General features: G+C 40.8%; 1 protein-coding gene across 1 annotated transcript in view; it reads left to right on the top strand.

Annotated features, from left to right (window-relative positions):
• Window positions 1–3,100: 3,100 nt before the first annotated feature.
• The window catches only part of IREB2 (iron responsive element binding protein 2), a 46,683-nt gene continuing 33,586 nt past the window's right edge, over window positions 3,101–16,197 (top strand). Inside the window, exons 1-2 of the mRNA XM_007471849.1 lie at window positions 3,101–3,192; window positions 4,943–5,032. Of these exons, the coding sequence (XP_007471911.1) occupies window positions 3,174–3,192; window positions 4,943–5,032 (109 nt within the window). The 5' untranslated portion in view covers window positions 3,101–3,173. The remainder of the gene's footprint in view (window positions 3,193–4,942; window positions 5,033–16,197) is intronic.

Below are 16,197 nucleotides of genomic sequence, written 5' to 3'. Positions count from 1 at the left end.
ACACACACAAACAGAAGAACAGTAACAACATATATGTTTATACTTATCTGAACCTAGAACTTAATCCCATTTACAAATAAATGTAAAAGTAATTTGTGTATTATTTTAATACACTCTGAATTTTCCAGGAATGCTAATATCGTGTAAAAAGAGGAAAAGTTGTTATTTTGTTTTGCTTGGAACTTTGCCAAGAATTATTCCTCATTCCAGAAAATCAACAGTGACAATGCTTCCAATAATATTTGAGTCACCAATACATTTCATTAGCCTCCATTTAAGCTGGTCATTCATGGTATATACACACATATGTAATTTATTATATACATGCATTTATTTTATATATATATATATATATATATATATATATATATTTTTTTTTTTTTTTCCACATGGCATGCAGGATCTTAGTTCCCTGACCATATATATATATTTTTTTTTTTTTTTTTCCACATGGCATGCAGGATCTTAGTTCCCTGACCAGGGATCAAACCTGTGCCCCCTGCAGTGGAAGTTCAGAGTCATAACCACTGAACCACTAGGGTTCAGTGATATATATTTTTGAATGATATATGTATTTAGTCCTTATTTTGAAATGTCAAATATAAAGTGTTGACTATATTTGGTTAAATATTATCTTATGTTCTGTAAAATCATTATAAGTAGATGCAAGCATCTGATTACATCATGTTGTGTAATGTAGATGTGCCTGTGTACCTCCATATTGTAATACATGTTATTTTCTAATAAATTACTTTTAATACTTTAAAAATACTATTAAAGTACTTTTAATACTTTCTCATAAATTTCTAAAAAATTACTTTTATTTCTCCTTTATATTACAGTTAGAGCATTATATAATTTGTAGTATGTGTAATATTACACAATACATTACACATATTTGTAATATATGTAAGTTATATTATCTATGAGTTTCATGCCAGGATGAGTAAAGGAGACATTACAAAATATGTGTCTTGAAAAGAGGGTGTTGAGTTTGATAGAGTGGAGAACTACTAGTCTAATTTCTGGTCAATGAGAGGTCTGTGGAGGATCTTCAGGAAAATATTTTCTTCTCCGATAAAAAAGAGGGGCTCTGCACCACTTTCCCTCCCTCTTTTGGAAGTTCTAGGACAACATAATGCTTCTGTATGATGCAGTCATCTTGCAAGCAGGAGGCAACAAGTCTGAGAAACAAAAATTAAAATGCTGAGAAGTGCGGCGCCAAAATATGGAACGAGCCTGGGTATTTGATGGTGTCACTGATCTGTTGCACTAATCCTAGAACTGCCGACTGTGGATAATTATAGGTCTGCATTGTTTAACCCACTGTTAGTCGGGTATTCTCTTGCATGCAGCTAAAAGTATCTAACCAATATATGGAGAATACAGTAAATGGGCAATTACAATCAAGTATAATAAAGTGCTCTAATTGAAATAGAGGAAGATAGGGAAGCATTTCTTCACATTCCCAACCCAAACTGGGGGTTGGGGGATTGTCAGTGAGTATACCTGAAAAAGTTATAAACAATAGGTATGAGATACCAGATCAAATCCTGACTCAGTCACTTGGTAACTCTAAGTTACTTAGCCCCTCTGAGTTTCAGTTTCATCATCATGAAAATGACAGTTATGGTAGTTCTCATAGGGTCTTTTTGAGAAGATTGTCACAATCATCTAGACAGGAAATGTTCAAATCTAGACCTGGGTGGTTATAAAGGTGCGTAAGTAGAGGAAACATACTGGGGTTTGCTTTGACAAGGCTTGTTGAGTCAGTGTTTAAAGGGAGAGGGTACAGGATCAAGGATGATGTGTCGGTTCCTGGCATGGGTAACTGAGTGGTTGATGTGCCATTCACTGTTACAGGCAATACAAAAGGAGTAGTGGATTTTAAGGGGGAAATTACGGGGTTCCGTTTTGCAGATTTTGAGTCTGGGGTGCCTGTGGGATGTGGAGGCATCCAATAGGTACTAGAATATACACCTCTGAGCTTAGGAGATGTGTTTGGGTTGCAGGTAGACAGGGAAACAATAGCATATAACTAATAACTAAAACCAAAGGAGAAGGTGGGACGTGCCAGGACAACTGGTGAGAGGTGGTGTAAGGCCAGAGCCCTGAGGTATATGTAATACCCAGGACATTTAATGGCTGGGCAGAGGTAGAGGGGCCTGCAGAGGAAACTGAGACGGACCACCCTTAAGGATAGGAAGAAAAAACAAGAAGTAGCGTCGGAGATCACGAAAGCTGATAGAAGAATATTTCTCAACAAGGGGAGAGATCAAGTAGAGTAAGGGTTGAGAAACGTGAGATTAACAAGTGGAGTTATGGCTGACCTTGACCAGAGGCATTTCTAGGGGGTGGAAGGCAGATTGGAGAGAGATAAGGAGTGGGAGGGGAAGGACGAACACGAGCAGCTCTTTCTGCAAAGTTGGCTGCCAACGGGAGATAAGACGGTAGAGAAGAACGTAGGGACTTGAGGAGCAGAGGTGGAGGAGGGACGGAGGCTTAAGCATGATTAACTGCCACTGGGAAGGTGCCAGTAGAAAGGGAGAGACTGAAGCTACAGGAATGTTAGGAAAATTCATTCAACAATTAGTTGAGCGCTTCCTACGTGCCAGATCAGTTCTCCCATCCTTCCCAGAGAACATGCGTGTAGGCTACACATATGACAGGTTTAACCAAAGGCTTTATCTTCAGGGGAACGAGGTTCTCAAGATGTTTTTCATAGGAGTTCCAATTCTGCCCCTCCCCCCCCATCTCCCGATACCCCAAAGGAGCCCCAACACCCCTGGATCTCACAACCTCAATTGGACACTTGAAGCCACAACTAACGGATCTCTAAGAGGGCCAAACTAGTGACGCCAACGCCACAACCTCCCCGGCGTTTCGCCCCAGCTCGCGAGAACAGAAGCGATTACGCAAGGAATCGCCGCCTGGCTGGCTCCGCCCCTTCTCTTTCTTTGTTTCCAAGCCCGAAGATCTCGCGAGACTTGGGCAGCAAATCCCGCGAGCTGAGACCTGGGGCCGGTTCTGCGGCTCTCGCGGTGTTTGCGCGAGACTGTTCCTTTCCTGCTTCCCTTGCCGGTCCGGCTGCTTTCCGCCCCCTCTTCCCCGCCCGACCTCCCCCTCCTTCCCCCGCGGGCCCCCTCCCCGCAGGGATAATATGGTCTCCGGCGATGGACGCCCCAAGTGCAGGTTAGTTTCAGTTCACCGACTGGATCTGGCAGCTGGAGACGCGCGCTGCCCCGGCTCCGAGTTCTTTGCTTCTCTCTCCTGGAGTTGCTCGGCTGGCGCCGGGGCCCTCCGGGCTCAGGTTGTGCTCCCTTGGGGCCTGCCTGCTGGGCCGCACTCCGTGCGCCCAGGCCTCGAGGGCCCGGCCTCGCCGCCCTCGTCCCTCAGCGTGACCCCAGCAGGGCCGCTGGCGTTGACCCGTACCGGCCTCGGCCCGTTGGCCACTGCTGGCTGCCAGCGGCTTCCCGGTACTTCTCAGTAGCACTAGGGTCGAGAAAAGGCCCACCATCTTCTCCCCGCCCCCCATTTGTAAGAGATGAGGGTGGGGGCTAGTGTCTCCTTGGTGGCGTCTCACGCAGGTAGTTGTTTATTCCGCTGTCCAGCCTCGAGCCCCTCTCTCTCTCTCTGCCTCTAGAAGCAGAGTGGGGGGTGGTCAAGGCCGAACACTGGTCAGCCAGTTCTCGGACCATTTATTGCAGCGCTGGGTCTCCTCCCCCCATCCAGCTCCCTCGCTTAACCCTCAGTAAAAAAGGAAAAACATTATATATTCTAAAAAAGTGAAAAATGCTTATCGCTTCTCATTTCGGACCGAGGTCCTAGCAATGTTCGGGGTCCTGCCCACCTACTGCAGTGAATCTGCACAAAAGATCTGAAGGTTCTTTAACCTCAAGGCTGCCTCTCCGCCACTTCCCCCAAGAACCTTAGGAGCTGGGGCACATTCAAATAAGTCCCCTGGGTCTTCGACTTGGTAGTTAAGCTTCAATTCGTACAAAACCAGAAAGACGTGTCTTTTAGGGAGAACCTGCTAATTTACCCAGATATTTTGTTGTTCACCTTTACCTTTAGTCTTAAAGCCTGTGAAGGTCTTACCTGATAAGTTGTTTGTTTTTGATTTTATTCGTGTTGTTGAATGCTGTGTAAAAGTCCATCTTTTGGTTATTTTTTAAAAAATCAGTTCTTCTAACATAACTGGCGTTGTCCTGTCTGTATTTATGCAATTTTCAGGACATGTCTTCACAAAACATGCCTATTCATCCTTTAAATCATTCTTATTGTCCCTTTCTAGGTATTCTTTATTATCACATTTTCAGGAGTTAATTATTTTACCAGTTTTTATTTGACAAGGGTCATGGCTTACAGTTTTACTGTCCAATACAGTGGACACCAGCCACATGTGACTATTTAAATTTAAATTAAGTAAAATTAAGAACTCTGTTCCTCAGTCGCTGTAACGACATTTCAAGTGCTCAGTGGCCACGGCTACCTATAGAAAATATAGGTAATATAGCGCAAATATAGAAAATTTGTGCCATTACAGAAAATTCTTTTGGACAAAGCTGGTTTCTAGGTATTTTCACTTTGAATAAGGTAATTTGTAGCAGTGTTTAATGAAAGCATTTTTTTTTCAGTTTTTATTTGACAAGAGTCATGGCTTAGTTTTGCAGTCCAATACAATGGACACTAGCCACATGTGACTATTTAAATTTAAATTAATTAAATAAAATTGAAAACTCTGTTCCTCAGTCGCTGTAACCACATTTCAAGTGCTCAGTGGCCACGGCTACCTATAGAAAATATAGGTAATATAGCGCAAATATAGAAAATTTGAGCCCTTATAGAAAATTCTTTTGGACAAAGCTGGTTTCTAGGTATTTTCACTTTGAATAAGGTAATTTGTAGCAGTGTTTAATGAAAGTATAATTTTTTTTTTCAGGATATGCCTTTGAGTACCTTATTGAAACATTAAATGACAGTTCACATAAGAAGTTCTTCAATGTACCTAGACTTGGAGGCACCAAGTATGGTAATGTTGCTTAAATTTTCTTGGATTTGTTTAGTTTCTAATAATAAAAATGCATTTGTCGAGCTGAGTTGAAGAAATTTTAAATTTATTCCCACCATGTCGTAGCAGGTACACCTACACATATGTCTAACATTTTAAAAGCTTCTTGGGCTAGCTTTTGTTTGAGGAGGATGTAAGCCCATACCATAGCTTCTCATTTTAAAATCTAAGTTAGTTTAGTAATGATTTTTACCCCCAGGAAATTACTAATACAATTTTAAAAACAACAGAAACCTGCCAGATGATATTCTAGAGCTATTAAATGTATATTTTCATTTTCCGAGTGAACAGTGTTACTATCCTTTGAATAGGAATCATCAGCAGGGCCCACTGATTTGAGTTGTTGACCAGGGCATGGTTTGCCCTGGCTTGTGCCCTGGCACTCTTGGCAGACCTTTGCAGGCGCCTGACCTGGATCAAACCTTTCACTGAGGTTTCAGAAGAGTGAACTTGGCAGAACCCCAGAGTATTGGATGGAAGTCTTTACTTTATTGACAACTAAGTGATTTTCTCAGCCAGGCCGGTGAAGGGAAGACCTGTTTGGAAGAGTGATTTAGATTATTATTTTCTGACTTTTCAGTGAAAAGAAAAATTAAATGCCACATCTGTTGCAGTTTTGGAGGGAGCTTTTCCTTAACCTTGGTTTTTGTTTTTTCCTTCTTGTGTTACTTAAGAAGATTGCTTTTGTGATTTTTCTGTAGATTTTGGTGGGTTTAAATGTTCTAGACTAGCAGTATTTTCTTGGACATTCTGAGAATATTTGGATATTTTAGAGTATATTTTGGAGAAGATCCCTATCCTAGAATTAGGTTGCCATTTCAAAATAAACAGTTCACCAAAATCCTTTACCTTGCATGTTTAGTTGCTGTGATTTGTATTGAGAGGTTGGTCTTTTCTTAGTGCCATGTGTCTTTCATTCACATTTATTTTATATCTTCCCTGATGATGAATTTGTATTAATTTTGAAAAGGGAACAGCTAAGTTGATTATATATAAGAATGATCTTTTATTTCCCTTCTCTCAAATATCTAGTGATTCTGGCCTGGAAGTTTCTTAACCCACATTTTATAGCTTAGTAAAGTAAAAGAACATATATGAGGATGTTTTTTAATTTGAGTATAAGTTCTTTTTATGGATAATTTGTGGAAATGTGCCTACTTGAAGATAGCCTGTATTTCCCAAATGCAGGAAATCAGTAGGAAACTATCAAAACAACTGTAAAATGCACTGAAAGAGTGACTAATAAAGTAAGAGCTATATTATCTCTGGAAAATAAGCTGTCACAGGCATCTGTACATAACTGAGTTCCAGAGTACCAGGGTTTTTATAACCATGATAAATATAATAAGAGAATGCCTGTAAAGACAAATGCCTTTAAAACAGAAATTTGGTTTTTATTTCTGTGGGGTTAAAACATTGTTTTTAATAGAATGGTTTTATGAGAGGTTTACTAAGTAATTACCTAAATAATTTCTTAGTAATTAGTAGGGAATAAAATTTGGAAGAAGAATTGACTTTGAAAGAAAGGAGCAACTTGAGTAGAAAAACAAAAAATCCTTGCTGCATTTTTGGAGGGACCAGATTGAATGGCCTCCCAGACATGTGCTTAGGAGACATTGCTTTGGTAATCACCAGGGTTCTGGACCACTGCCCTCTCTGCTTCCCACATTTGGATGCCTACCAGGCTGAGAATCACAGTTGTAGTGAGTAACTTAATGAAGGGCAAGTGTTCTAGCTCTCTTATATGTTGGGGAGGAAGGATAGTTGACAACACTCTTCTAAGCTCCCTGCTAACTGTATCAAGAATGCCTGCAGCTGCAAGGAGCCGAAAACCTACTGTACAGTGACTCTAACAAATAGGGGTTTATTTTTCTCACCTAACAAGAAGTCTGGATGTGGACATACTGGGACTGTATAGCACCAACATCAGCAAGGACCTAGGCTTCTCACTTTCTGTTTTGCTTTCATTTTGGGGGTTGCAAATAGCTGATGTACCTGCATTAGTTCCATGTTTTAGGCCGCTGGAAGAGCAAAACAGAAAGAAAAGCTCACCCCAGGAGCTTTTGCCTGTATCTCCTTGCCCAAAATGTCATCTCCACTCTCAGCTTTAAAGGCTGAAAGGTGGTGTATTTAGCTTTCTGGATTTTGCAGTAGAGAAAGACAAGGGAGAAGTGGTTGAAGTGGTTGGGAGTGGGTAGTGAGTGAACTAGCCTAGACTATCTGCCTCACTAACAGTACCTTCCCTTATTAAGTCTGTCTTTAGATAGAGTACAACACAAATTACTTGATTTCTCCTTTTTTATTGCCATTTTATCTTTTTGCTTCCCAAGTTTATACTCAAGGTATCTTTTTTTTTTTTTTTAATTAGTTAATACCAGCTGTTTCCTTAGTCAGTAGTTCTCAAACTTCAGTGTGCATCAGGATCAGCTGGAGGCTTGCTGGGCCCCATCTCTGGAGTTCTGGTCTGGGGTAGAGACTGAAAATTTGGATTTCTAACAAGTTGCCAGGTGATACTGATGCTGCTGGCCTGGGGCCATATTTTGAGAGCCACTTAGTTTTTTTTTGTTTTTTTGTTTTTGGCTGCATTGGGTCTTCGTTGCTGCGCAGGGGCTACTCTTTGTTGTGGTGTGCGGGCTTCTCATTGCGGTGGCTTCTCTTGCTGCGGAACACGGGCTCTAGGCGCTCGGGCTTCAGTAGTTGTGGCACGCGGGCTCAGGAGTTGTGGCTTGCAGGCTCTAGAATGCAGGCTCAGTAGTTGTGGCGCATGGGCTTAGTTGCTCTGTGACCTGTGGGATCTTCCCAGACCAGGGCTGAAACCCGTGTCCCCTGCATTGGCAGGTGGATTCTTAACCACTGCGCCACCAGGAAAGTCCTATACTCAAAGTATCTTTATGGAAGTGGGCATATTGTACACGTTGACCACATTTTAAACTTTCATAATTTCACTAGTGGCAAAATGCCTTTTTAATGATCTGGAGCTGCCTTTCTGGCACTCCAGTGCATTGACTACAACCTTAGAGATTTTGAGTGACTCTCTTAAGTAGATCTCTGAATTTGAAAATATACCTGGTTCCAAGGAAGAGAGAAATCACTGTTGCCTGGAATAGTTAGACTGCTTTCTGAAGGAAGGAGGACTTGAATTGATGTTAAACAGAGGAATCACAGAGGCCAGTCAGCACTTGGGGAATTAGAATGACCAGCAAGCATAATGGAAAATGAGTAAGGGGGTAGACAGTGAAGCGACTGGCCTGTCTCTGGTGAAACATAGTTTAGAGAGTAGCTGTTATTGGGCAAGAGGGCCTTCAGCCTGGTGTAAAGCCTCAGGCCCCCTTCTTTACCTCACGTTATCTCATTCATCTTTCTTTTTTCCTTCCTAACTGCTTGCTTTTTAACCATGGTACTGCTTAGTCCTGTAGTAGAGCCGGGACTTGGTTTTCCTAATCCTACCTTGTAATCTCTGAAAGAAAATCTGTATTTAATTTTTTAGGAGAGTTTTTATTGATTATAAGAAATTAGGTTGGGATTGGTAATCAAAGACAAAAACATAGGCAGTGTAGAAACAGTTTCATTTTTACGTGCATATACAAATATATGTAAATGTGCTACTTAACAAAAAATACAGTATATATTGTTTTGTAACCTTTTTTTATTTAGTATATCATGAACATCTTTCCATGTCATTGAATATAAATACCCCTTGCTATCTGAATCTGTTCGGTTTCTGAGTCAGGGATTATGAGTTTGAGTAGAAAGGGATACCTGTACTTTTCTACAGCTGCTACTGTACTGGCTGCATGGTATTACCTATATGAATGCATCATGGTTTATTTAGCAGATCTTTGAATATTGAGGTTGTTAACCAACTTTTCCCTATTTATAAATAAAGCCGCTGTGTGTGTGTAGTAGTTAAATTTTGATGCAACCTTATTATATAGTTACCGGATTGAAAGTATTGTTCCCTCCACCTGCATCACTTTTCTTTTTCACTTTTACTGTATATGTACTGCCTTTTCCAGTCTTTGTCCTTGAATATAAGGAACAGAAACTCACTTAACTCAGCACTCAAGAAGGAAGATGCTGTTACAGTTTCCAAACATCCAAAGGCAAAGGAAGAAAGCACAGTCAGGCCTCATGGGAACTAGAATTTCTAAGCCAGAGGCTGTTCTTTCTGTCACCTGTTTCTTTTTGAAGATCTACTCTCCAGTCTTCTGTCTCCACAGCCCACTTTACTTATTGGTATTGTGTAATACCCAATATAGCCACTACCAGCCATTCTTTGTGTGTTATGATTAGCTTACCAGCCAGTTAAGACTGTATCTCTAGATGACTTTTTCTCCTATTGTTTTAACCTATAGTTAACCTATGGTTTGGCTGGGCAAGTCAGGCGTCTATTGCTAGTCAGTTATCTTGCTGGTAGGAACACAAGTCCATGTTTTCTAATCTTGTCTCTTCCATAGACTCTGGAAAGGGCTGTAAGTTTGGTAAGCAATGAAATAGTTTGCTTGTAATGTTTACACACAATACATAACTTTCTAAGGATTACCTTTACCTAATGTGATTCTATTCCATCTACAATCATGCACTCACCAACCCTCCACATTTTGTCCAGCGATCTCTTGGTTTTAACTGTGCTTTTGTAGACAATTTCTATTCTAGATGAGGTCCTTTTGGTAGCAGAGAACAGACACCCACTAGCTCAAGTGAAGAAAGATTTATTGTAATGATACAGAGCTCCCGGGCAAATGAAAGGTGGCTGTTATCTCAAGAAAATGGGCAATGAGCCAGAAGTGAGGGAGCTCTTTATTTTTTCTCTCAGGGCTTCAGATTCCTGGCCCTCTTCCACTCTTCTGCTCCCTCTACTTCACTGCAGACAAGCTGCCTCTGCCTACGAACTTTATACATGGCCACAAATGGCAACCTCTGTCTCTAGCTTAGCTCTTAACAACTTTCTGGTTCAGCCTGTGACCTGATTGCAAATTCCTGAGAGAGGAATCTATATTTTTTCCACCAGGCTGTTGGTCATTCACCTGCCAAGGGGTTGGCATTTGCTTCAGCACTGTAGCCAGGGAGGTAATGGGACACTGAGCACTGTCCATTCCACGAATGGCGGTTTGGACAGGCACCATGAAGTATGCCTGTTATGTTAGCAGATAGTGCTAGATGACATGCTTACCAGGAGCAAATGAGAAGAGTGAGTGTGTCTGTACGTTTATCAATAATAGGTATTATTTTTCTGGTTTTCTCTAGAAAACTCACCTTTGTCAGTGAGTGAAAAAAAAATCTTAAAGAAGCAGGAATCTGTTTTCTCGTTCTGCCTGCTTGGACTCTCTATGGCGATATTAAAAAACAAAACAAAACAAAAAAGGTCAGAGTTCTTTATTGGAAATCAGTTCCATTCCAGCCTGGTACCGGTTAGAGATAGAAACAATACCTTGACTAGTGAGACATGGGTGTGAGTTAATACTGTTGCAAAGTCTGGGGTTACAGGGCCTTCTAGAACAGTTTCTTAATTTTTTCTCCAGGTTCCTGGCCTTAACAGGGTTTTTAGGTTTACCCTAAAGCTACTCTACCAGTCCCCTTGCTCTCTTAGCCTGGGCTCCAAAGATAGCCTCCTTGAGGCTTTAGGCAGGCCTAGAGTGTTTGAGTGTTTGTTTCCCCTTTCCATCAGTCTTCAGTGTATTTCTCTTTCATATTTAGTTTATCTAAAGCCTGTTAATATTGATATTTCCTATGGGTATTTTCTCCATCTACTGTTTAAACCTGGAATTAATCACTTTTGAGAAATAACAAAACCCCTTTACATTATCTGTCTTCACTACATTGCTTTATGTTAGGCAGGGAGGATAGTTTTATGCACATGAGGAAAATGAGGCTAAAAATCTCAGTAATATGTGTAAGGTCACATATCTTCTAAGTGAGAAGATCTGGTCTTAGACTCATATCTTTTGACTTCAGACGAACACTTTTCCCCCCTTAATACCATTCTGTTTCCCATCTTAATAAGGGCAGTAATAAAGTGCTAGTATTTATTGATTATTTACTATATCCATTCTATAAGTTCTGTTATTACCCACTTGGCCAGGGTCCCGCTACTAAGTACCATTACCTAATAAATGATAGAGGAGAAACTTGATCAAAACTTGATGAAACTTTGAGATTCCAAAGTCTGTGCTTGTAAAACTGCTACGCTGGGGGTTGTATGCTCATGCTTATAAGGACCGTAGAGGCACCATAAACAAGTGAAATGGCCCTGGCTGGAATTGTGGCAAGCAGGAGAGCAAATGCCCTATATAAAAGAGTAGGTGCTACTCAATTCCAGCAGAAATGTGAGAGGTTGGTGTTGTAAAACTTTCTGTTTATCTTAAGCCAGAAATTTGGATTTTCATGTAAAAAATTCTCTGGTTTTTCAGTGTTGGCAATTAAACTTTAAAATGTTAAAACTGTGTAGAACAAACGAAACACATCTGCAGGCCAACAGTTTGCGACCTCTGCCCTGAGAGAGAAATTTTATTGCCTAATCATAGTAGCAGCCACTTAGCCTTGAGTGGTAAGATCTACAGTCCTGGAAACCTGGATATGCCTTTCATCAGCTGCCTCCCGTGTAAAATAGCAGACCTCGGCATCTTTTTTTAAAGCCTGAACCACCTCTTGGATCTTACACAGAGTAATTGATCAAAAAGATATCTGTTGTTAGCAGTTCATTTCAGAAGTGTGATAACACGTTATCAGTACTTTTTCAGTTTAAGTCACAGGCATGTTCTGGTTCCCCGCATGTCTTTTTGATTACCTATCTTTAGAGGATTAGCTTTCCAGATTCATAGGATCCTGGAAATTCCTGGTTAGAAGAGGTGGTATTAATCCAGCCCAGTTTTCTATTGATACTTGGTGCATGCATCTCTCAACAATGCTGTTTAACTCATTCAGCTAAGATTGAGTACTCAGATGTTTCTGGAGGGTGAAAGATGGCTAAGATAGCATCTTTGTGCTAAAGAAAGCACGCAGTTTAGTAATGGAAAATGTAAGTACAGTGCCTTAGTATGTTGTAGCAGTCTCAGTCCAATCGGGACATAGAATAGGGGAACTTTAATGTAAATAATTATTAACTGTGATACAAGAGTAATTGTAAGATGTAGGGAAATTCTTTATGGTACCTGTAGGGCTGACAGAGAATACCCAAGGAAGGAAAAATTGGAAGGGGGTCAGGTACCATTGGAGAAGGTGTGGTTCAGCTCATTAGATCGCAGAGAGGTTTGCTGGTTTGGTCAGACTGGAGCTGGTCTGGAGTTGCTGGGCAGGCAGTAGGCCATCATCTTGAGTACATGCAGGGGAGTAGGCAACCAGCAACTGGTACTGTGAACGTGTATTGAGAGAACAGATGCTGGCAGGGGCAAGAGCCCTTCACGATGCATGGGACACATGGGGGCTTGCAGAAACAGCAGCAGCTTGTTGTGTGACCCTCCAGGCAGCTTGCAGGGGAAGTCCAGGCAGTGGCAGGACAAAGGGTCTTCTGCGCAGAGCGTCTTGGTCCAGGTTCTGGCACAGGCAGGAGGAGTCTTTCAGAGTGCACAGCTTCATGGGACCTCTGGTTCCCATGTTGAAAGGGATGCGGTGATACTAACAAACATGCATATCTGTATTTTTTGTATATTGTATAATAAAATGTGTCCGCATTTGGAAGATCTGCGTAACTTAGTGAACCTTTATTTCTCAAAGATCTTCAGTGAACATGGTGAGCAGAGAGTGGTGGGACTAGATAATGAGCAGACAGGCTTATTACTTCATTCATTTTTGAAAAAATGTCTGCCAGATATCCATATTTGAATAATCATAGTTGGTCATTTGTTCTTTCAAGTGAAAATGGTGTTCTTTGGAAAACGTGGCTAATTTAGCTTGTAATTCAATCACACAAGTGTTTTTCCCTTGAGCAACGATTGTACTTTGGTTTTGAGCAGAAATGCTGTATACACTTCATTGTTGTCACACAGAATATTGAGACTTGACCTCAGTGGTTGAGATTTAATAAAATTAACACTTTTTCTGCTTCATCAAGGACATTCTTAAGTGAAACTGGTATTTTGCCTGAAAATGAACGATACAGTGAGTACAAGTACAGTTTGGTGCCACTGCTTTGAGTCCTGCTAAGGCATCAGCAGTTTTATCCACTATTGTTTTTGAACCATCAGCACATATGTCAAAATGGTGGAAAAAACAAACAATGTCTTAGTTGACCTTGCAGATTCCCTGAAAGAGTTTCAGGGCCCCCCAGGAGTCCAGGGACCACACTTTGAAAACCACTGGTATGGGGCATTGTATGGAGATAGAATGATGAACTAAAGAATCTGGGTGAGAGATGACATAGTGGTGGCTTGTACTAGTTTTAGTGGTGGTGGTGATAGAAGTAGACAAATTCAAAATATATATGAAAGAGGTGTCAAGGATGTTGCCTAGATGCTTTGGCATAAGCATCTGGGTGGAAGGTGGTGCTGTTTACTGAGCTAGGGAACACAGAGGTGGTAGTAATATGGGACAGGGGCAGAGGGGAAATCAGAGTTCAGTTTAGGTACTAGTGAATTTGGAAACATATCAGTATACAAGTAGAGATGTTTGTGAGGCAATTAGCTGCATGGTTCTAGAGCTCAGAAGACAGATCTGGACTGCAGAAAAATATTTTGGAGTTATTGGTATAGAGATAGTCCATTGAAGCCATAGGATCAGTTAAAACTCCTGAGAGGAGACGATATGGAGTGAGAAAAGAAGTAAGCCTAGATATGAACTCTGAGGAACTCCTGCATTTAAAGATCAGGTAAAGGAGTAGAGGTCAGCCAGGATACTGCAACAGGACTGCCAGAAAGTGTTGAGAACTGTAAAAGTGCCAGAATTTCACTCTCCTTGTAAGTTAAACTGACAGTTTCATAGATGCTGGCAGAAGACGCAAAACTCTTGGATCAGAGACAATGGACAGTTTATTACCCACAGCAAAGCAGTGTGCTTGGTACCAACATTTGTTGAAGAAGGCCAGGTAATACCTGCACACAGAGATTGTGTTACAGAAAATGAAGTCTGATTTAGGGAACCCAAATCTTTTATAATGGGCAGTAAGCATGCCTGCCCTTTGCTCCAGAAAGAGACACTATCTTTATCTTCCAAGGCTATTCACTATGTTAACATCTTTTTCAGGATAGTCTGGAACAAAGGCAAGTCATTGCTTCTGCGTGCAAGTAAGGCAGAAACGTGAGATTGGAGACATGGAGAATGGTATTGTGAAAGCCAGTAGAAAGAGTATTTCAAGAAGGAGGAAAATGTTAGCTCCATGTAATATTGTTGAGAGAATATTGAAACTCTAGTTAGAGCTGTTTCATTGATATTTTAAGAAATCAGATTGGGCTGGGCTGAAGAGTGAATGGGAAGTGTAGAAGTATAAAAGAAGAAATAGTACTTGAAGGAAATAGTACTTGGAAGCTGTCTGTGTGTGTGTGTGTACACGTGTGTGTGTGTGAAACGGGCTAGAGACTTCAAATGCTGATGGGAAGAATCCAGTTGAAGGATAGATTACAGAAAAAGGAGAGAGAATTGATGACTCATGGGTCCTAAAATGTATCACTGGGAATTGGATGTGGAACTCCTATAAAAGTTGACATTTAGTAGGAGGAGGTCCACAGCTGCCTTCTTAACTGGGAAAAGGATAAATCGAGAGGTATCTAGGCTTGTGTGTAAAGTAGGAGGAAGTGAAGATAGGAACTATTAGTTTTTATTTATCTAGGAGGTAGGAAGTGGGGCTAGATCCTGTAGGAGGCAAATAGAGATTTGATTTTAAGGAGAGTAGTTGAAGGTATGAATGAATTATTGTGGAGTGTGGGAAAACAAGCAGATCAGAGAAACAAAGTAGAATTTCTGAGTGAATGGTGAGGACCCAGCTGAGGTTGTAGTTGTGTATTTATATTGGTACCAGTTTCTCTGGTTGATGTTTTAGGGATTTGTTTTTTCCTTCCTCCTCCTTTACACATCACCACCAGTAAAACCACAGTGACCTACTTCGCAACCACTAGAACAGGTATTATATAAAAAACAGACAATAACAAATGTTGGGAAGGATATGGAGAAATGAGGTCACTTCATACACTGCTGGTGGGAATGTAAAGTGGTGTGGCCACTTTGGAAAATAGTTTGACAGTTTCTTAAAACATTAAACATAAATTTAACATATGACCCAGCAATTCCATTCTTAGGAATGTACCCAAGAGAAATAGAAACGTTCTCTACACCAAGATTGGCAAATGAATCATCTCAGCAGCATTATTCATAATAGCTGAAAATTGGAAACAACCTAGATGTCCTTCACTGGGTGAATGGATAGACAAAATTTGGTATAGCCATACAATGGAATACTCTTAAGCAATAAAAAGAAATTAACTATAGATACATGCCACAACATGGACAGACCTCAAAAGTATGCTCAGTGAAATAAGCCAGACACAAGAGACCTTATTGGATGATTCCATTTGTATGAAATATACAGAAAAGACAAAGCTATAGAGACAGAGTAGATCAGTAGTTTCCAGGTGTGGGCAAGGAGAGGACAGGGATTAACAGCAAATGGGCATGAGGAATCTAATTAAGTGATGAAATATTCTAAAACTGATTTATGGTGCTGATTGTACAACTTGGTAAATTTGCTAAAAAAAAGTCGTTGATTTGTATCCTTGGAAAGGGTGAATTATGTGTAAAATATGCCTCAATGAGGTTCTTTTTAAAAAGAAAGAACAGTTCTTCATAAGTGGGAAAGTGATGTGGGGTTCACCAGCTGAAAGGACAAAACAGGTTGGTGTTTTGGTGTTTTGATGGACAGATAGGATAAAAGAACAAAGGGGGAAGAGTGTACAGTTTGGGGAAACGAGAGATTTGACCACATAGAACCTAAACTGCTTATGTGAAGGGAGGTACAGACAAGCAGGTGCTGATGGATAAGGGAGAAAGTAAGTCCTCATGGTGTTGAAGAAAAGGTGTGAGAATGGGGATCAGAGAGGTTTGGAGAAGGAACTTTTACGATGGTGTAATTGGAGCATGAGATAGTGTGTGGTGGGGGGCCATAGGGAGAATAGTGAAGAAGAAAGAGATTAAGGGCCTTG

Source organism: Lipotes vexillifer, unplaced genomic scaffold, assembly GCF_000442215.2.
Source record: "Lipotes vexillifer unplaced genomic scaffold, Lipotes_vexillifer_v1.1 scaffold334, whole genome shotgun sequence".
Lineage (NCBI taxonomy): Eukaryota > Metazoa > Chordata > Mammalia > Artiodactyla > Lipotidae > Lipotes > Lipotes vexillifer.
The sequence above is the reverse complement of the archived record's forward strand: the minus strand, read 5'-3'. Positions and strand labels throughout refer to the sequence as shown.